The 23,088-nt window shown below is 42.3% G+C and overlaps 1 protein-coding gene across 1 annotated transcript; it reads right to left on the bottom strand.

The window, feature by feature from the left end:
- Positions 1-11,726: 11,726 nt before the first annotated feature.
- On the bottom strand, positions 11,727-17,323 carry LOC122023999 (abscisic acid 8'-hydroxylase 4-like). Its single transcript, XM_042582479.1, has 10 exons — positions 16,970-17,323; positions 16,577-16,898; positions 14,987-15,136; positions 14,754-14,916; positions 14,589-14,668; positions 14,440-14,523; positions 14,169-14,247; positions 12,600-12,706; positions 12,392-12,510; positions 11,727-11,999 (listed from the first exon to the last, which is right to left on the bottom strand). The coding sequence occupies exons 1-10, from the start codon at positions 17,269-17,271 to the stop codon at positions 11,885-11,887; spliced, it is 1,521 nt and encodes a 506-aa protein (XP_042438413.1). The 5' UTR covers positions 17,272-17,323; the 3' UTR covers positions 11,727-11,884.
- Positions 17,324-23,088: the final 5,765 nt, after the last annotated feature.

A 23,088-nucleotide genomic window follows, 5' to 3' on the forward strand; every position in this document is an offset into this window, starting at 1 on the left:
AGTTAAGTTTACGTGACAGTCAGAAGTCAAGCTCACGTGATGGTTAGAAGTCAGGCTTACGTGGTAGTCAAAAGTCTGGCTTACATAGAGTTCAAAAGTCCGGCCTACGTGGAGTTCAAAGGGCCCGGTCTCAAGATGGTCTGAGTCGGGCACAAGTGGTGTTCCGGGGTTAGGCCTACATGGCGAGTAGGAACTCGGAATAGCCTTGCGACGCGGAACACAGGGACAAACACGCAAAGGTCGGGATGTGTCAACCAAGGATACAAGTCAGGACTTATAGTCTTGCGGCACAGAATATAGGGACCAAAGCGTACAGGTCGGGATGTGCCAACCAAGGATACAGGTCAGGACTTATAGCCTTACGGCACAGAACACAGGGACCAAAGCGTACAGGTCGGGATAATGCAACCAAGGATACAGGTCAGGACTTATAGTCTTGCGGCACAGAACACAGGGACCAAAGCGTACAGGTCGGGATGTGCCAACCAAGGATACAGGTCAAGACTTATAGTCCTGCGGCACAAGATATCTGGATCAAAGCGTACAGGTCGGGATGTGCAAACCAAGGATATAGGTCAGGACTTATAGCCTTGCGACACAGAACACAAGGACCAAAGCGTACAGGTCGGGATATGCAAACTAAGACGTACAGGTCGGGACAGACGGAATCGGGCTAAGGCGTACAGGTCAAGACAGACGGAATCGGACGGCGGTGTACAGGTCGGGACGCAGGATAAGCAGAACCAAACCAATGCATACAGGTCACGATACAAGGTAAGGCAGGTCAGGAGGTCACAAGACAGGACACGCAGGACAGGGCTGGGAATACAGATCTGGATTTGGGATGCGGCAAACGTAGGCTAGGAAATATAGGTCTACACCCCACAGAGCGAGGACGGCAAGCGTAGGGACCCAGTCCAGGATTAACAGATCAGGGCAAGCGTACACTACACTACAAGAAAGTCAAGGAATCGCAACAACCTGTCAAGGAATAATCACCGTCTGTCAGAAAATATGCTAATGGTCTGACGCTCACTGCTTGTTGATTCCTTTCCAGACCTATAGGAGGACGCCACGTGTCATTCACCGCCCGACAAAGCCTGACATCCGACATTCCTTGACATCCGTCAGGTTCCAGAAGCCCCCATTGCAGTATAAAAAGGGAAGCTTCGTCCTTACGCAGGTATGCTTACTCATCTTTTCACACTTGTCTTTTACTTTTCATCCTTTAATTTCACTGTTCTTCTGGGGAAAAAGTATCTGACTTGAGCGTCGGAGGGTCTAACCCGGGGACTATTTCCCTGGTTTCTGGTATCTAACTGTAACGACCCGCCTCCTACTAGCTAGGCTGCGAAGCCGATCGCTACATTATGCTGTGCTGGACTATTAATGCGGAATGAAAACTGGCTAATTTAAAATTTTACTGAACTAAATGCTGTAAAGTTTAACTTAGTGTTCTGGGTGTACCTAGGAGTTGTACACATGCTAGGAGAGGTGTTTACAACTGATAATAAACTTCGGATCGATCCACAAACCGATCTACTGATACTGGCACGGTAGGAAACTCCGGATCGTTCAACCGACCGATCCATAAACTACGCTGCAATCCTGTACACTGCTGGATCGGTCTGCCGACCGATCCAGCTGGTCCCTGATCGGTCAATGCGACCAATCAATGAGCCATTTTTTTCGCGACCCAGCTCCTGATCGATCCACGGATCGATCAGGGAACGAACAGAAAGCTTCTGTTCGCAGAAACTAGGTCCCTGATCGGTCTACCAACCGATCAGAGACTCCCTGATCGGTCTGCTGACCGATCAGGGGTTTCTGATTTCGTATCAGGCCCCTGATATCAGCACTGATGCGTGCCAAAGTCATTACACAACACTATAAAAGCTAAGAGAAACATTCTACTAGGTAATGGCTAACATACTAAACATGATTAAGGCATAGAATACTAATTTATGGCATGTAAATATATGGAAACCAAAACTAACAAGGTTTTAGACTGTTCTCTTGCTAACTAATAGAAACATAAGATAACGCTTGCTATAAGTACTAATGCATACTGAACACGTTCTAATGCATAATAAAATAAAACTAGATCCCTAGGATCTTTATTCCAGTTCCTTCCACACACATCTTGATCTGCATTGACCTCCAGCCTCCACTGCTAGTCCGTTTTCCTTTTACTTGTATCTGCAGTATAAGGAAAATAGTATCTGTAAGCTAAAAAGCTTAGTAAGAAACCATCTACCTCATTAAAACATGCATACGATGCAAATATGATTTTAAATCATGCTGTTTGAAAGGGTATGCTAAGTATACTGAATAAACTAAACATGGCATGACATATAAGCATACAATCATGGCATATCTAAAGCTGAACATGATATCAATCACATGGTATCAATGAAGAACTAAGCTGATACTAAAAAACTGAGCTAAGCTAATACTGAGCTACTGCTAGGACTGTACTGAATTCATGAACTAATTTGTGAAAGGTTGAAAATCATATACATATAGTAAGTAAAAATACTAAACATGCTGCTGATGGGCCCTGGCAACTGTACTTGCTGTGCGCGCATCCCTAACTAGACCCGGGATTGTAAGTTCCGAATCTAGTAGGGTTTACTAGGTTAGCTAAACCTAGGGACGACTATGGGAGCCCAACCCAATGGATATCTAATCCAGTACAGTGCCACTGAAAAGTAAAATACTGAAATAGCTAATACTATTTTGCTGAATCTAGGTTATCTGAACCTAGAACTATGTTGTCTGAACCTAGAGGCGACTGTGGGAGCCCACCCATTTGGACATCTAGTCTCATAAAAGCTGAAATAAAAACTGATCATGCTAATTAACATGTTCTATGGCATTTAACTAAATGTCCACTGTATCATAAGGCTGTGCTAGGCATTTTGTCGAGCATTTGACGCTCTCTAACTCTCCTCTCGATCGGGGAGACCACCTCTAGGCACCCAGCAGCGTCTAAACCCCTATCTACAGAGGATACGCGTGCTCGGCCCATCTAGAGATGCTCACTAATCCCTAAATCTGTTAGAAGAGTTAAAATACACACTATATGCTGACAAAATTCAATAAAACTAATCTAATGCATAAAAGAAAACACGCGAGAGCTACTTATACTGTAGGTGAGTGGTTTCTTACCTTGTATGCTAGATTTCTTACAAATTTAATCGCTAGAAATTCCGGTGGAGACGACTTCTCGACGATTCGCTCGCGTCCACGTGCTCTACTCGCGGAGGGGAACGTCCTTGTGCTGAAATCGTCGCCGGAAAGTGACCTTGGGACCCTAGGGATGGAACCCTAGTTCTTCCCTTGTTGTGGCGCCGAGAGAAGGATTGGGGAGAGGGTTGGCGTCGGCGTGAGGGTTTTGGAGAGGAGTTGCCGAACCAAGTTCTAAAAATAAACCAAACCCCAACTTAAATTTCCTATTTATACTAGGTAATTAATTCGGCCAAACCAATTATAAATATAATTGATTCCCTTTCCTTTCAGCACGGCCCTGCTAGGTTCACCGGTTACTAAGGCTAACTAAAGGTTTAGCGGACCCGAGAGGTCCCGGGTTCGATTCCCGCTTAAGCCATTTTACTTTTCTAATAATTTTTGCTACTTCCGCTACTCGAAAAATTTCGGAAAAATATCTAATAATTCTAGAAAAATCATAGAATATTCCTAAAATAGTCTTGAGAATTTTCGGGCGTTACAATCCCCCATACCTTATAAAAAGTTCGTCCTCGAACTTAGAATAATTCTGGGTACTTCTGTCTCATGCTGGCTTTTTGCTGTGTGACTGTGCCAAACGACTTTGACTAATGGTACTTCCTTGTTCCGTAATTTCTTTACTGCTCAGTCTATTATCTGAATAGGCCGACTATCATAGTTGAGGTCTTCGCGGATCTGTACCGACTGGGGCTCAATCATCTGGGTGGCATCTGGGGTATGCTTCTTCAGCATAGAGACATGAAATACGTTGTGGACAGCTGACATTTCCTGGAGTAGCTCTAGCTCATATGCTACCTTGCCCACTCTTCTGCTGATAAGGTATGGTCCCACATATCTAGGACTAAGCTTGCCCTTCTTCCCAAAACGCATCACTCCCTTCATGGGAGCTACTCTGAGGAACATTGTATCCCCGACTGAAAATTCTAAGGGTCTGCGCCGTGTATCAGCATAGCTTTTCTGGCAGCTCTGAGCTGTCTCTATCCTCTGGCGGATCTGTCTGAAGTTCTAGTTCTTTCTGCTCACCACTCTCATACCAGCAGATTGGAGATCTACACCTCCGCCCATAGAGAGCCTCGTAAGGTGTCATGCCGATAGTGGCCTGATAGCTATTGTTGTATGCAAATTCTACTAAGCTCAGATATTTGCACCAACTTCCCTTGAAGTCTAGAGCACACACTCGGAGCATATCTTCGAGTACCTGATTTACTCGCTCCGTCTGACCATCTGTCTGAGGATGGAATGCTGTGCTGAATTTTAACTTAGTGCCCAACGCTGACTGTACACACTGAATGTGATGTCTCTGTCTGAAATGATGGTTCGTGGGACTCCATGTAGTCTGATGATCTCCTGGAGATACAACTGAGCTAGCTTCTCCATGGAGTAGGATATCTTGATAGCTAAGAAGTGGGCTGATTTATTCAACCTGTCGACTATTACCCAGATGGCGTCAAAACCATTCGTGGTTCTGGGCAGTCCCACTATGAAATCCATAGAGATATCCTCCCACTTCCATTCGGGAATCTGTATAGGCTGCAGGACTCCTCCTGGTCGCTGATGTTCTGCCTTGACCCTCTGATAGGTGAGGCAGATGCTAACATATCTGGCGATGTCTCGCTTCATCCCGGGCCACCAAAAATAGTTCTTCAGGTCTTGATACATTTTGGTGGAACCTGAATGCATCGCATAGGGAGTCTTGTGAGCCTCATCTAAAATCTGTCTCCGTAGCTCCTCCTGATCTGGAACACAGAGTCTGTCACCAAAATACAACACCCCGCTATCGGACACTCTGAATTCTCTACTTCCTGATTCTGCTAGCCCTTGCTTGATTTTCTGAATTTCAGGGTCCTGCTCCTGAGCTAACTGAATATCACCAAGCAAGGTAGACTCTAAGGTCATAGTAGAGAGCTGTCCAACGATGAGTTCGAGACCGAAATCTACGATCTCCTTCTGTAGGGGCGGTGACATGGCTGTAAGAGATAATAAGGTAGCACTGGATTTTCTGCTAAGTGCGTCGGCTACCTTATTAGCTTTCCCTGGATGGTAGAGGATGTCTATATCGTAGTCTTTGACCAGCTCAAGCCATCTGCGCTGTCGCATGTTCAGATCCTTCTGAGTGAAGAAGTACTTCAGACTCTGATGATCTGTATACACTCTGCACTGAGCTCCATATAAGTAATGTCTCCAAATTTTGAGAGTGAACACTACTGCTGCAAGCTCAAGGTCATGAGTAGGGTAATTCTTCTCATAATCCTTGAGTTATCTGGAGGCATAGGCGATCACCTTGCCGTTTTGCATCAGTACTGCTCCTAGTCCCAACTTAGAGGCATCACTATAAATGTCAAAGTTGCTGGTGTTGTCTGGTAGAGCCAAAATGGGAGCACTGGTCAATCTCCTTTTTAGCTCGCTGAAGCTGTTCTCATAGTCCTCTGTCCACTGAAATTTTCTGTTCTTTCTGGTAAGAGCTGTCAGTGGGGAGGATATCCTGGAGAAGTCCTCTACAAACTTTCTGTAATATCCTGTTAATCCCAGAAAGCTCCTGATTTCGCTGGCGTTCTTAGGTCTCTTCCAGTTACTTACTGCTTCTATCTTGCTGGGATCTACCATAATACCATCCTTTGAGATGATGTGACCCAGGAAGGACACCTGATCTAGCCAAAATTCATATTTCGTGAACTTGGCGTATAGCTGGTTCTGCTGAAGGGTCTGCAATACTAGTTTCAGGTGCTCTGAGTGTTCTTCCTGAGTTCCTGAGTAGATAAGGATGTCATCGATTAACACAATAACAAACTTATCTAAATACTCCCTGAATACTCTGTTCATGAGATCCATGAATGTAGCTGGAGCATTGGTCACGCCAAAGGGCATGACTACGAACTCGTAGTGTCCGTATATGGTTCTGAATGCTGTCTTGGGTATATCCCCTTCTTTAATCTTCACCTGATGATAACCTGATCTGAGATCTATCTTAGAGAACACTGCTGCTCCCTTCAGCTGGTCGAACAGGTCATCGATTCTGGGAAGGGGATACCTGTTCTTGATCGTGACTTGGTTCAGTGATCTGTAGTCTATGCACAGTCGCATGCTTCCATCCTTCTTCTTCACGAGCAATACAGGCGCTCCCCATGGTGAGTGACTCGGGCGTATGAAACTCTTGTCAAGCAGCTCCTGTAGTTGCTCCTGAAGTTCCTTCAGTTCTGCTGGAGCCATGCGATAAGGCGCTTTGGAGATAGGATTTGTACCGGGAAGGAGCTCTATCTCAAAGTCAATCTCCCTGTCTGGTGCTAAGCCCTCTTCAGGGAAGACTGCTGGTAGTCACATACGACTCGAACCTCTCCTAGCTGTTTGTCCTGGCTGGCATTGACTACGTGTGCTAGGAATCTCGTACATCCCGAATCCAGTAGCTTCGTGCTTTCATAGGTGAGAGAAACTTCTTGGCCTTTCTCTTTGGTTCCCCTGTATTCACTGCCGCTTCAGGTTGGAAGATGACTTTCTTTCGGCACTCTATGGTAGCACCGTATCGGACAGAAAGTCCATTCCAAAGATAACGTCATAGTCGGTCATCTCTAGCACTATCGGATCACAAAAGAGCTCTCTTCTGCTATAATGACCGACACTGCTCTGAGCAGTGCGTGGATGCCATGATCTCTCCCGAAGGTAGTGCCATCAGAGTACCTCCGAGGGTCTTTCTAATTTTTCGGAGAACATCCGGCTATATATGAATGGGTTGCCCAAGTATCAAATAGAACAGTAACAATCTTGTAAAAAATAATTTGACATGTCATGGTGAAGCATTAGCTACGTCCTCTCCGGTGAGTGAGTAGATCCTCGCATTCGCCATAGTTGGAGGGGCTTCTGCCTGGCTGATAAGTGGACCTTCTAGAGCGGCTGCATCCGATATAACCGAGCGGCCTGCATACTGAATCTGCTGTGGGTGAGGAAGACCGGTCTTGTTCGGCCCTGCTTGGCCATGTGCCCTTCTTGTCCACATTCAAGCATCCTCGTGTGCCCTTGCGACAAACCCCGGTGGAATTTCCCACAATTAGCACACTTTGGATAACTGGGTCGCTTGCTAGATGGTCCTCCTTTTGGGTCACTCCACGATTTGCGCTTGCTGTTGGAGTTCCCTTTCCAGTTAGAGCCTGGCCTTGCTGTTTTGAGTGTGAGAGTTTCCTTGGCCTTTGGACTCGGAGGAGACTTGCTTCGCTTTTCTGGTAATGCTCTGTGGTCAAGGCACCGCTCACTAACTCCTCGTGGTTTGTGGCCTATGTATGCCACCACCCACGTTCACTGCTATCTGGCCTCGGCATCTTGACCATCAACCGGATTCGTTCCTTCTCCGTGCTGACTAGCTCAGGCATAGACGAGCCAACTGTTGAATTTCTTCACGGCTTCCTCAACCGAAAGGTTGCCTGACGAAACTCGGTGAACTCGTCGTAGTGGCGGTTTGTAACCCGTATGTGAAAGAACTCCTCGAAGAATTCTTTCTCGAAGTCAGCCCATGACATCCGGTCCTTCGTTCCGATTCTTTCCCACCACATGCGTCGTCTCCTATCGGGCGAAGGAGGCACACTTCACCTTCTCGTGTTACGGCCAGTCCAGTACTCTCCGGTGTTTTGAACCAGGCTTGTGCATCCCATGGTTCACTAGTGCCGAGAAGTTCTCTGGCTTGACTCGCTGCCACTGGATCGATAGGCTTCCTTTCTGGTGCTGGCGCTGGCGCTGTAGGCTGGGCTGGTGGAACCTCTAAGAATTCTGGAGTCGTCAGGTTTGGTTCCGGGGTGACTCTGGGGGTACTCTGCTGATTAGCCTTTAAGGTGGCTATTTCCTGTCGCTGTTCAGCTAGCTGCTGCTGTAACTGAGCCACTAATGCTGTAAGGTCGGGAGGAGGCACTGAACTGCCTGCCTCTTGCTGGGGCTCAGTAGCTAGTGCCCTTCTAGCTGAGCGTTCTCGTGCCATTTCTAAAGACATAGAGGACAGAACATGAATAACTATTACAATCATAATTGTATAACTATCGTTATCATGTTATATACTATCACATACTATCATGCAGCAGTTTATCTATAAACATGAACTATAACAAGGAAACAGAAAGCATAAATAAAGTAGAGGTATTCTTACTTGGATGCTGCAGGTTCAATGCTAATGTGTGTGTAGGAAGTATGGAACACTGCTCTGATACCACTCTGCAACGACCCGCCTCCTACTAGCTAGGCTGCGAAGCCGATCGCTACATTATGCTGTGCTGGACTATTAATGCGGAATGAAAACTGGCTAATTTAAAATTTTACTGAACTAAATGCTGTAAAGTTTAACTTAGTGTTCTGGGTGTACCTAGGAGTTGTACACATGCGGTGTTTACAACCGATAATAAACTTGGATCGATCCACGGACCGATCTACCGATACTCGCACGGTAGGAAACTCCGGATCGTTCAACCGACCGATCCATAAACTATGCTGCAATCCTGTACGCTGCTGGTGGTCCCTGATCGGTCAATAAGACCGATCAGTGGCTTACTGATCGGTCTGCTGACCGATCAGTGAACCATTTTTCGCGACCCAGCTCCTGATTGATCCACGGATCGATCAGGGAACGAACAGAAAGCTTCTGTTCGCATAACCAGGTCCCTGATCGGTCAACCGACCGATCAGAGACTCCCTGATCGGTCTGCCGATCGATCAGGGGTTTCTGATTTCGTATCAGATCCCTGATATCAGCACTGATGCGTGCCAAAGTCATTACACAACACTATAAAAGCTAAGAGGAACATTCTACTAGGTAATGGCTAACATACTAAACATGATTAAGGCATAGAATACTAATTCATGGCATGTAAACATATGGAAACCAAAACTAACAAGGTTTTTAAACTGTTCTCTCGCTAACTAACAGAAACATAAGATAACGCTTGCTATAAGTACTAATGCATACTGAACACATTCTAATGTATAATAAAATAAAACTAGATCCCTAGGATCTTTATTCCAGTTCCTTCCACACACATCTTGATCTGCATTGACCTCCAGCCTCCACTGCTAGTCCATTTTTCTTTTACCTGTATCTGCAGTATAAGGAAAATAGTATCCGTAAGCTAAAGAGCTTAGTAAGAAACCATCTACCTCACTAAAACATGCATACGATGCAAATATGATTTTAAATCATGCTGTTTGAAAGGATATGCTAAGTATACTGAATAAACTAAACATGGCATGACATATAAGCATACAATCATGGCATATCTAAAGCTGAACATGATATCAATCACATGGTATCAATGAAGAACTAAGCTGATACTAAAAACTGAGCTAAGCTAATACTGAGCTACTGCTAGGACTGTACTGAATTCACGAACTAATTTGTGAAAGGTTGAAAACCATATACATATAGTAAGTGAAAATACTAAACATGCTGCTGATGGGCCCTGGCAACTGTACTTGCTGTGCGTGCATCCCTAACTAGACCCGGGATTGCAAGTTCCGAATCTAGTAGGGTTTACTAGGTTAGCTAAACCTAGGGACGACTATGGGAGCCCAACCCAATGGATATCTAATCCAGTACAGTGTCACTGAAAAGTAAAATACTGAAATAGCTAATACTATTTTGCTGAATCTAGGTTATCTGAACCTAGAACTATGTTGTCTGAACCTAGAGGCGACTGTGGGAGCCCACCCATTTGGACATCTAGTCTCATAAAAGCTGAAATAAAAACTGATCATGCTAATTAACATGTTCTATGGCATTTAACTAAATGTCCACTGTATCATAAGGCTGTGCTAGGCATTTTGTCGAGCATTTGGCGCTCTCTAACTCTCCTCTCGATCAGGGAGACCACCTCTAGGCACCCACCAGCTTCTAAACCCCTATCTACAGAGAATACGCGTGCTCGGCCCATCTAGAGATGCTCACTAATCCCTAAATCTGTGAGAAGAGTTAAAATACACACTATATGCTGACAAAATTCAATAAAACTAATCTAATGCATAAAAGAAAACACGCGAGAGCTACTTATACTGCAGGTGAAGGGTTTCTTACCTTGTATGCTAGATTTCTTACAAATCTAATCGCTAGAAATTCCGGTGGAGACGACTTCTCGACGATTCGCTCGCGTCCACGTGCTCTACTCGCGGAGGGGAACGTCCTTGTGCTGAAATCGTCGTCGGAAAGTGACCTTGGGACCCTAGGGATGGAACCCTAGTTCTTCCCTTGTTGTGGCGCCGAGAGAAGGAGAGGGGAGAGGGTTGGCGTCGGCGTGAGGGTTTTGGAGAGGAGTTGCCGAACCAAGTTCTAAAAATAAACCAAACCCCAACTTAAATTTCCTATTTATACTAAGTAATTAATTCGGCCAAACCAATTATAAATATAATTGATTCCCTTTCCTTTCAGCACGGCCCTGCTGGGTTCACCGGTTACTAAGGCTAACTAAAGGTTTAGTGGATCCGAGAGGTCCCGGGTTCGATTCCCGCTTAAGCCATTTTACTTTTCTAATAATTTTTGCTACTTCCGCTATTCGGAAAATTTCGGAAAAATATCTAATAATTCCAGAAAAATCATAGAATATTCCTAAAATAGTCTTGAGAATTTTTGGGCGTTACACTAACGACCCGTGGGTTAGTCTGAGTATGCACAGGACCCTTGCTTCGTCATCACCCCCCGTCATCCGCTCGTGTAAGCTTTTCCGACCGGTGTCAGATCGACCAGGTTTCATAGCGACTTTTCGTCAACACCAGCGACAGCGCGACCCGCTTCCATCCGACTCAGCTTCCGCACGGGATCAATAACCTTTTTGAAAAATTTGTTTACTACTTTCTAACAATGGTAGGAGCTCATTTGGGGGTGATCTCAGTAGCTAGGTTGCAAAAAGTTTGCATGTTATTAGTGTTCTCAGGTATAGGTTTCTATCTTAGGTTCTTTTCTTAAAGCTACGAGTTGCTCTTATTATCTATATTCAATCTTATAGATTCTCGAGAAGCCATTGTGGCTAGTGCATGTGTATTTCTAGTGATCTTGGATAGGATGAAAAAGTTAATTGCATTTTATCAAAGATTTAAGTAAGATTCATTGCATGCTACTAATGCATAAAACGAGTGCCGACGGCTAGTTTAAGCGATCGATGAGCTAGCAAGTTAGGCAATTAGGAGTTTCTATGTGATTGGAAGAGAAGGCAAACGAGTAGGACATTTTGCGCATTTCACCTCACAAATGAATTCCCTTTGATAAATATAAATGTGCTTCATGATTCGATAAGTTATTTTTATTTCACATGGATTACTTAGATACAAGATACGAAGAAGAGAAGAAAATGAGTGAGGAAAAAGTCCCACAAAACTACATATAGAGAGTTCCATGATTTAGATATGCTTTTAGTCTATTTTCCTATATAGTTTAAGTTGAGTTTTCTAAATTTAGTGAAAAGTTTAAATCGCGCAATAGTTTTGTTACATGTGATTTTCCTTCCCTAACAACATTACTTCAATTATCGATAACTTCAGTTTTTCAGAATTGTTTTCAACTTCGCAAACCGACAAGCAAGCGAGGAACGAAAACAGAAGGGATAAACATAAAACTTCACTCGTAAACAACTACACATTGTAGTCTGAGTAGCAAGGCCACAGCAAATGTTCATCTTGATCTCTATGGAAATTTAGGCTCAACTCCAACCGCAGTGACTGTGATCGGGCACCCGTTTCTTAGCATCGGAAACATGGTTCCTTTCTGCAGGCTTGAGTCCTTGTCAGTCACCTTCCATCTGATCATCATAACAAACATGAACTCCAGAGAGAGAGAAAACAATTGTCGTCCGAAAAAACACACACACAATGTAAAGACCGTATGACTACGTAATTACAACTTCGTAGTTCATAATTTGCCAAACTTAGGCCATACTAAACATATGAAACTTGAACAAAGATTTCACCGTGCCGACAAACTTTTCGATCCATGGATAAAACAGCTATAAGTTACAATCCTCTAACGAAATTTAGAGAGCTGATTAGCCTCAATGGTTCCTACAACTAAACTTCTAGAACTGAACTGTCCTCTTGGTTGTGCATTCTAAAGAAACTAGATTATATTCTTCGACCCAATCCAAAACAAGATTGTTAAAGCAAGAAGAAAGCCGAGAGAAAGACAATAATGTACCTATAGGTAGTAACTAGCCGATGTAGAAAAACTAACATCATCGCCTTGGCTAGGTGCATTCCCACACACGTTCGCCCTCCAATTCCAAATGCCATGAAACTATAGGGCTTAGGGTCGTCCTGTGTCAATTGAAACTAGAGTCACTACTCTAAGGACATTAAATGTGACCTTTAAACATTGTAAGAGAAGCCTTGCTCAAGTAACTTACGTCAAACCTTGACGGGTTGAACTTCATCGGTTCTTCGTACACCATAGGATCATAGTGTGTGGCTCTTGCATTGACATTCACAATCCAACTTCTCTGAATCTTATATCCTGTTACAGAACATAATTTAATTTCAACACGAGTATGGAAAGATAAATGTGGTCTGGTTAGATCATGCTAATTTCACATTCTTTTGCATGTAACGCATCATTTCAAGTCACATTGAGGTGTTGTAATGCAGGAATGGTCTAATTTGACAATCCAATTAGTTTGAGTGTGCTAGTGCCTCAAACTAATGCTATCTTAGTTGTCATAGAGACCGAGAATCCAAATCAAAGTAGAGGATGTGTTTAGTACAAGAATCACAGCCCGCTCATGGAGTGTGGACTAGTCTATAAAAGACTAAGGTCTCGGCTAGTTAAGGGCAATAAGAATTCACATGCTGAAGCAAGCAACAAGTGTCATCTATCCCTCCAACAGTAAAACTTCTTCTTCTATAGGTGAATTACTCAATCTAGCAAGTGAATTCAGATGGCCTTGTCCCGAGTTGGTTGAATCAAAACTCTTCCTTGACAATGCAAGCCGCGAAACAGAACCTTGTGATGTCTTATAAAAAGATTGAGCTAGTGTAGTTACCCTATGCTTTGTACATGATGAGGTTATGTGCACACATGAGCAATGTGATTTATGACACCACAATGCATGCATGTGCATCGCATACGACTAACAATGGCATCATCATGCCTATCGGCATATGTGGCAAACAGAGTTTACCAATATGCAATTTGCATATATACATCATCATATGTCACATTAAGGCATATATTCAATTTCTTGTCATGTAAGGCGATACGCTTCACCTAGGCCACCACGTTGGATGGTTGATATGTCAACATATCACATAAGTCAATTGTATAATTTTTAGCGAAATGGTGTACAGAATGATCGCCATGAATCTAAGACACCAATACATCAAAGTAGATTGATTTGCATTCAAGGGCTCAAATCAAACCATGATGGATGTAGCCCCAAAAACAAAATCATTTGAGAGGTGTGGACTAACCTATGAAAGACCAAGGTTGGATTTGCTCTTGACACTCAAAAAATTCTTAAGAAATCACATATCCCAATAAGCAATAAGCCTCCTCTATTCCTCTAGCAATGATCAAAGTAACAACTAAATTGTGAACTTGAATTGGTGGATTCCAACAACCATTTTCTAAGTCAATGGACCATGGGCTCTTCCTCAATAGTATAAGTCGCATAGTGGTTGTTGTATCTTAGAGGAAATTCATTAGGCCTTGATGGCACACGATTGGTGGGAAGCACATGAAATCTTAAAGGAAAGCAACAAATGTAAACAAGCCCTTGTCTAAAGATTTAATCTTACTAGAGTGCTAGTAATTTGAAATGAGTGATCGATGCGAGTAAAACTATAAAACATAGAGTGACACATAAGAATGGATTATCAATACTTTTCTTAAGGAAGAAAACTTGAAAATTACGGTAAAACAAGGAATTTTTATTTGAACAACAAGTATAGCTATCGTTGAACATTTCTATAGCATGTACCGTAAACTTCACAGTCCTTGAGTGCCACTCTTGGGAACCAAGATACAATTGTCGCCATCCTCAAGGATTCCTTCACTATCTACAAAGAAATCAAATTCAAAGATTGACAAATATCAAAAACCTCAATATGAAAGCTGAATTGAGCTTCAAAAATCTAACTCAGATATTATAGAATAGATACAGGACCTATATCAAACAAATTGAGCCATAGTTTATGGCCCCTTGTATAATCATTTACTTATTTATCGGTAGTATTCTCCAACCTCCGTACCTTGATTGCGTATGGCATAAGGTTAAGAACTTCAGATCCCAAAGGAGACAAAGATTTTTTACTTGCAAGATCCAAATGCAAAGCCTGTGCAGTGATGCAGCTTTAGATTATATTACAAATATAGAATTGAATTGACCACTTTCACTTACTCTTAATTTTTCCTGCACCTCTTGGTTTTCGTCTAAATACTTGACCATCCAAGCTATCGAACTCGCTGTTGTTACCTGTCCTGCATGTAGAACACAAAAGAGAAATCCAACATCCTCCTTATGCAATAATTATCGAAGAAGAAAAAAGATGTGATCAAAACACACCTGCAATGATAAGTGTCAAAATATTATCCATGATTTGTTCATCAGTTAGTGGGTCTTTACCATCACCTACAAGTAGGCCTTGTAAAAAGTCCTCATGATACTCCAACCTCTTCTTCCTCGAGTGTATCATTTTTCTCAGTCTATTCATTATCCTTCTCCTAGCCTGCATCAGCCAGTCATACCGATGTTATCAAAGTATTTAAAACAAAAACTTTGTTCTTCCAAGAACTGACCTCTAGGCCTCTGTAAAATCTAGTTCCTGGAAGCTTCAAAGGAAATGCTAGCATGGCTTCAGTCACTTCAGAAACATCATTTCTCAGTATTTCAAGCTCATACTCTTCCTCTGTGCTTATAAGCATCTTGCAGATTGCATTAAATGTGATCTGAAGGAAACCAGTGAATGAAGAAAAAAATTAGCAGAGTTAAATTACTCAAACTATTGCATTAAATTTGTCGATATAACTTGAGTCTAACTTAAAAGTAGTGTCGGAGCAAATACACCTGGATTGGATTTACCCAATAGGCAAACTAGGGGGAAGCCCAACACTGAAATTATCAAAAACAAAAAAAACACCTCCATTATTCCATGCTCAAAGAGTAAACACCTTGGTCCTGTGGAAGGTAGACAACCAAGTGATGTGGAATCACAAGTTGGTTTCACATGCCTACAAGAGTAGGGGTGCAAATGAATTTAATCTATTCACGAGCTTTTCGAGCCCGTTTAAAAAATATTTGATTTGTATTTGAAATTATCAAATTCGAGTTGAACTCGAACATGTTCACTCACGAGCCAAACTCGAACCGAACTTTGGTTATTTTTACACAATTTAAATATGCTTAAATTAAGATTCAAATAACTCAAACCAAACTCGAATTTAAATTATTTCAAACTATAGTTTAATTCTGCTCAAATCAAAATTCAAATAATTCAAACCGAACTTGAGCCTGAATTTTATTTCAAACTGAGTTCGAGCCAAAATTATTTGTATTTTTGAACTTATAATCGAATTCGAATATAACATATATTTTCAAGTTCGAACTCATATATCAATATTTTCATATTATTCAATTTGATTCTGTTCATTTGCACCCCTATACAAGAGGACTGAAGGCCTAATATTTTTTTTTCGTTAACTCGGGTACTCAAGCCTTTGGTCCGACTAATACAGGAGGTGGGCGACCTTCCTCCTTTTTTCCATAAGATAAATTCAGAAACACAATGACTCTTAACATGACACCCAGCCGTCCCAATAGTTTAACCCCCCAAAAAAGTGAAGGCCTAATCATTTGAGAGAATCTGAAATCGTGTAAGATAATCTAACCCCAAAATACTAATTTAACCTAGAATCTCAACCAAGGATTTGAATCCTTGGGAGACAGTAGAATTAAAAACAATTATTACTTAGCATTTATACTAAGATCAAAAGATCATATTTTCTAGCCCCCACAAGTGTGTTGCAGTGGTAAAACACTTAGAGTTTGAATTTTAAATGGAATGAATATTTTTTTTAAAAAAAAGGTAAATCTGTTACCTTAACCGTCCCTAGCATTGATTCCATGGATATGGAGGAAAGTAAATGCAGATACATAAACATTAGGCGCATATTAGGATAAACCCTAAGTCATCAATTCAAATCAATCCCTGACCATTATGCCAGAGCGTCTACCGTCTGCGCTACACCTTGGGGGTTGGAATGAATATTTTAAAGATCGACTTTTGAGCGGGTATAAGTTGTGCTCTAGATTTATCTGGGTTTAAGGTTTAGGGTTTACCGGAAGCTAAGCTATGCTTTGAAACTTCTAAACTAGTCCTAGAAGAATACCTTCAACGCATCACTAAGCACTATAACGCTGTCCTTGAGCTCCCATCCACGCAAAGTATCCAAAACCAGTTCGTCAAATTTTTTCACTGCCGAATCCACTGCTTCCAACTTGAACAGGGAGGAGATGTGCCGCCTGACGAGTTTATGCTGCTCGCTAGCCGCACAAAGCAAGCTGTGCTCTCCCAGAAGCTCCGCTATCGACCGGATGTACCTCTTGGAGAAGTCAGGAGATTCAAAACCTATAATCGTCCTCGCGACCTCTGTGCTGGACACGAACACATGGATCTGCCCCAGTATCTTCGTCCTGAAACACTCTCCGTACCTGCAAACACAGTTCGCGCATGAGTGACCGGAAGAAATTCAAGAAGAAACGGAGGAGAGTCCGGAGGTGACCGGAGATGGCGAGTCCTGACGAAGTCGTAAACTCCTCTGTTGCTGTAGCAGGCTGCCAAGAAATCCAGCGTCTCTCCGACGAAGGGAAGCCAGGTGTTGCCGGGAGGAATAGTCACCTCCGCCGCCGTCGACGCCGCCGCCTTCCGGGACTGCTTCAGGAGAAGTCGCAGGAGGAAGAATGCGAGGAAACATGTGAATGGGAGTTGGAAGAAGAAGAAGGAGGAGAGAGAAGGAAGAAGATGGAGAGGCACGACGAAGGTGGCCATGTGGGGTGAGGCCCTGCCGGAGGGCGTCGTTGGCATTTTAAGTACATGGGCGGCGCAGGCAGCACCGAAGGAAGTGGGAGCAGTAGAAGCTGGTCGCGTTGCTACACTTGTCGCGCCTGCGATGGAAGCGCTCTGCTTTAGCTGTCTCGAAGTCAAAAGCCGTCTGATTATGTTTCGTCGTTTCTTCAAGATCTCGCTGATGGTGTTTGACTTCATAGATTCTCTGGTCGTTAATGTTATTACGACCGTAATAAATAATGTAATTAATCAAGGTGCACTTTATGAAATTACACCCAAATAAAGCTAATAAAATTATCGATAAATATAAAATATTTGTAATGTTCTTGAGAAATTGTAAGGATATATATATATCAGTATGTACTAATTCAAAAGATTTAGTTTTCAGTTTTTATGCAATGAAAAAAGAATTTTTACTAAGTTTGTAAGATGCATCATCAATAAAATCATTATTAGAAAAAAAAGATCGTCCCAGGGCGTAGCATAACTGGGAGTGCATGATTTCGTAGTCGAAAGGTCCAAGATTTGATCGGTCCAAGGTTTGATCCTCGAGATGTCATTAGCTAGGGTTAGCATTCCGGTCATGTGCTTTCAGCTGTGTACCTATATTTACCTATCTCTATATCTGTGAGACCAGCTCTAGGGGGCCGCTGATGTGACGGTTCCACATTATTAGAAAAAAAAGGGTCTAATTTTAACTTCCAAGTAAATCAAATTTAAACAAGATTCAAAGTACATCAGAATTAGGATGTCCTGACTTAGACACTTGATCATGTACCAGACAACTAATATTTAGAAATTGAGCATTACAATTATTGTCAACTAATTGGCCGATAGATATAAGATTAGTGGACAGCTTAGGAAACACAAAAATAGTATTTAAAAAGATTGAAATATCACCAACAGCTATGATAGGTAAGGAATTATCATTGGTCGTATGAATATGAAAATCTCCTTTATATATCTTTTTAACATTACTTAAAGATAAGACGGTGTTGGTCATGTAATTGGAAGCACCAAAATCAAAATACTAAGGCTTAGAATTAGAATTTTGTTACATGAAAGGCCTAAATCAGAAAGCATAGAAACTATCATTTATCGGAACATTGTATGAGTAATAGAAGACTGACTAAGACTATGAACATTTGAAGAACCAACTGAGACATTGTAGGCAGTTTCAAATTTATTTAGAGGTCAAGTGGAGAAATCTTTGATGATATGTCTTCGTTTCTTACAATAATTACAAAATTTTTAGAACAATTAGTGACAATGTGCCCGAATCCTTTGCAACTATAGCACTAGATATTAGTCATATCCTTTAAATCTCCCTTGAGTAGCGTAAGCAACAGGTATTGGAGTAGAATGTTAGGCCTTTTTCTCCAAGACAGCTTGTGTAATGAGCTATTATTCTTCCCTTAAAAGCTCTCCTACACAAATATCCAATAAAAGAACTAGTTCTCTATGTTGGTGCAATCGACCTAGGTTTTGATGTGTGTGTCAAAGAGTTTAAGTTAGACTTTCATATGTATTTGATATGTGTTTGAGTCATGCAGGACTTGGTGGAACACATAAGGACTTGGTGTGACCAAGTTCGGGAAGCTCATCCAAGGGCTCGGATCGTTGAGTCGGTGAAGGATGGTGTGGAAGACATCCGAGGGACCGCGCGGACGAGGAGCAATGGAGTGGAGCCGAAGGAAGTGGACTTCAACGCAGCGTGAAGGATGGCACGGAGAGGAGCCGCGGGCTCGAGTGCATCTAAGGGACGAAGGCCGAGGAAGAGGACTTCAAAGGCGACTCCGGAAAGGATGAGAGGAGTGAATGTACTGGGACCAGTCGACTGGTCATGGGACCAGTCGACTGATCCAGCTTCACAGAATGCACAGAAGCATTCTGTGCTTGTCGACTAAAGGTACCAGTCGACTGGTCCTAAGACCAGTCGACTGGTACATGACCGTTGGCAGAAAACGGGCTCTAAAGAGAGCCGTTGGTGTTGCCTAACGGATAGCACCAGTCGACTGGTGCATGGACCAGTCGACTGGTGTCAGGGTTTGAGTTGATTGATAATCAACTCTTTCCTCTTATTTAAGGGGAGCTTTGGGGCATTGAAGGGACTACTGATACTCATTGTAAACCTTCTGAATCTTGCCCAAAGCTTCCAAGCCAACTCTCTTCCTTCTAACCCTAAGTTTCATCTTGTAAAGAGGAAGAGAACTTTGTGAGAGGTTTGCTCCACCGAGAAGGAGAAGCTTTAGCCGGAGATTGCCGGGGACTGATCCACCAAAGGATCAAGGGCTCGCCCACCTCAAGGACACGTCGTGGAGTAGGAGCAAGCAATCTCCGAACCACGTTACATCGAGCGTGTTAGCGTTTGTATTCTCGTTTGTGTTTCTTTGTTTTTAGTTTCTATATTTCCGCTTGCGCAAACTAACGTATTGTAGAGAAGAAATCGATTTGGGGGTGGCCTAGCTATCCAACCCCCCTTCAAGTCGGCTACCGATCCTCCAACAATTGGTATCAGAGCAAGGACGCTCTTCAACGGACTAATCGCCAAGAAGAACAACATCATCAAATGGCCGGCTCAAACATTCATCCACCCAAATTCGAAGGAGACTTCTCTTGGTGGAAGAGGAGAATGGAGGTATTCTTCGAAACCGATTTTGACATAATGCTAATCATGGAAAATGGTTTCGAAGTGCCTAGGGATCAAGACAATAAGCTACTTGAGAAAACAAGGTGGACCAAGAAGCAAAGGGAAGAACATTTAGCAAATGCTAAAGCCATACATCATCTACAAAGTGTCCTTCCTCAACAAGAAATAACAAGGGTTGGAACCTACTCAAGCGCTAAGGAGTTATGGGAAAAGCTAGTGGAGCTTCATGAAGGAACATCAGAAGCGAAATTAGCAAGAAGAGACCTCCTTCGAACTCAACTCAATAATATCAAGCTTGAGAAAGGAGAAAAAGTATCAATTTTACATTGTAAAATCAAGGAGATTATTAATGGACTAACAAGTGTAGGTGAGACACTTTCAAATCGAGACGTGATTACGAAAGCCCTAAATGCTTTTCCAAGATCCACAACTTGGAGTTCCATTGTAGATACATACTACATATCAAAGGACCTAGAGAAATCCTCTCTAGATGAACTCTTCTCAACAATGGAGCTTCATGAAACAAGAGTTGAGGGATTAGAGGGAGAAGCAAATAGATCAAGAGGAGTAGCCCTTGTGGCAAACAAGGGAAAGGGTAAGAAGAAGAAGTGTTCATCCCCACCATCCTCCGACTCCGAAGAATCGAGCGCCTCAATGGATAGTGATCAAGAGGCGTATATGGTAAGGAAAATGAGAAGAGCTTTTAGAAAATTTTCATCTAACAAATCTCATGATAGGAAAAGCTCAAGAAGCAAAAGTAGGACAAGGAAGATAATTTGCTACAATTGCCAAGGAGAAGGACACATAAGAGATGATTGTCCTCTCTTGAAAAAGAAGGAAGGGAAGAAGAAGAAGGAGAAGACAAAAGAAAAGGGGAAGAAGGCTCAAAACCTAAAAGCAACATGGGATGATCCTTCATCTTCATCGGAGGAAGAAGAGCATCACATAGTCAATTTTGCTCTCATGGGGATTGATGATGTAGCCTCCACCTCATCCGAGCAAGAAGAAGGAAGGAGCTCAAGTGAAGATGAAGAGGGGAGCTCAAGTGAAGGGGGAGGTCAAACTTCGGATTCGGACTTCTCGGTAAGTGAGGTACATAATCTTCCTCCCCATATTTTAATTAAAATTATTTCAAGCACAAATGATGATTTGTTTAAGGCAAAAAGAAAGAACAAATCTTTGAAAAATGACATTTGCATGCTTAAAGAAAAATTAGAATCCTTGCCTATTAGGGATGATGATTTGCATGCTTCCTCTACAAGTTCAAATGATTCATGTTTAGAAGAGGAAAATAGGAAATTAAGGGAAAAAGTAGAATACCTCACCATAGCCCTTAGAAAATTTGAAATTGGCTCAAAAACCCTAAATATGATCATTGGGAGCCAAAGGGCAAGTTTTAAGAAAAATGGGATAGGATACAATGAACAAAATAATGAAAAGACCTATCATTGTCTACTTGCTAGGGGGCAATCCAAGACAAAGACGATAGATAGGAAATGGATCCCCAAAGAGTACTTGGTCAACCCAATTAGAAAGAATTTCTATTGGGTACCAAAATCAATCCTCAAGGGTTAGAGGATTTTATGGCAAGTCAACTATGGAAGTCAATAATTCAAATTTTTCCTATATGGTTGACTTGAGACCTTAAGGGGGGACTTAGCCTTGATAGAGATTTATGATCAAGAGGGCTAAGTAGAGGTTACCTTTATCTCACAATGATTTGTATTATTTTCTAACCATGAATGTGAGATATTAGGATGATACAAGTAATTCACTCATGCTTATGACATTTTGATGAGTTATGAAGTGTATAAATGTTTAGTGATCATAGGCCAACTATGGGGAAAGCAAATATTTAATTAATGGACATCTTGCCCATAGATCATAGTTGGACATTTCAAATGTTTTGAAAACAATTCTATGTTTTATTTATTGTGGTCTAGCCATTTTAAAACATATGATTGCAAAACTGAGCTTGAAATTGATACAAACTTGCATGTTTTCGATATTTTTGAAACTTGGTCAAAATTTTGAAAATAGGTTGACTTTTCATGAAAACATATTTTTCTTAGTTAAAGAACATTATAAGAAATATGTGTTCAAAATTTCATGATTTTTTGAATTTTCTAGAATTTTTTATGGATTTCTGAAGTTGGTTGCCGTAGGTTGAAAGTGATGTTCAGTTTGTGCCAGTCGACTGGTGCAGATACCAGTCGACTGGTACCAGCCTTTCAGCATTCTGTTGGTCTTTAAAATCAAATTTTTGGTTCAAATTTGGTTGGAACTGATACCATAGTATGTGTACGTATCTGGTACAATATTTTTGATGGTGTCAAAGGGGGAGAAATGGGTAGGTTTAAGTTAGAAATCTACTTGGGTGCAAATCTTTGAAAATTAAGATTAAGAGCATGTGTTAAGGGGGAGCTTGGGTTTTATGCTTCATATTTACATATTGCCTGTACTTTTCAAAGTTGTTATTGGTGCCTAACTTAAACATATTGCCACACATCAAAAAGGGGGAGATTGTTGGTGCAATCGACCTAGGTTTTGATGTGTGTGTCAAAGAGTTTAAGTTAGGCTTTCATATGTATTTGATATGTGTTTGAGTCATGCAGGACTTGGTGGAACACATAAGGACTTGGTGTGACCAAGTTCGGGAAGCTCATCCAAGGGCTCGGATCGTTGAGTCGGTGAAGGATGGTGTGGAAGACATCCGAGGGACCGCGCGGACGAGGAGCAATGGAGTGGAGCCGAAGGAAGTGGACTTCAACGCAGCGTGAAGGATGGCACGGAGAGGAGCCGCGGGCTCGAGTGCATCTGAGGGACGAAGGCCGAGGAAGAGGACTTCAAAGGCGACTCCGGAAAGGATGAGAGGAGTGAATGTACTAGGACCAGTCGACTGGTCATGGGACCAGTCGACTGATCCAGCTTCACAGAATGCACAGAAGCATTCTGTGCTTGTCGACTAAAGGTACCAGTCGATTGGTCCTAAGACCAGTCGACTGGTACATGACCGTTGGCAGAAAACGGGCTCTAAAGAGAGCCGTTGGTGTTGCCTAACGGATAGCACCAGTCGACTGGTGCATGGACCAGTCGACTGGTGTCAAGGTTTGAGTTGATTGGTAATCAACTCTTTCCTCTTATTTAAGGGGAGCTTTGGGGCATTGAAGGGACTACTGATACTC

This window comes from Zingiber officinale, chromosome 9B (genome assembly GCF_018446385.1).
Source record: "Zingiber officinale cultivar Zhangliang chromosome 9B, Zo_v1.1, whole genome shotgun sequence".
In the NCBI taxonomy this organism is placed as follows: Eukaryota; Viridiplantae; Streptophyta; class Magnoliopsida; order Zingiberales; family Zingiberaceae; genus Zingiber; species Zingiber officinale.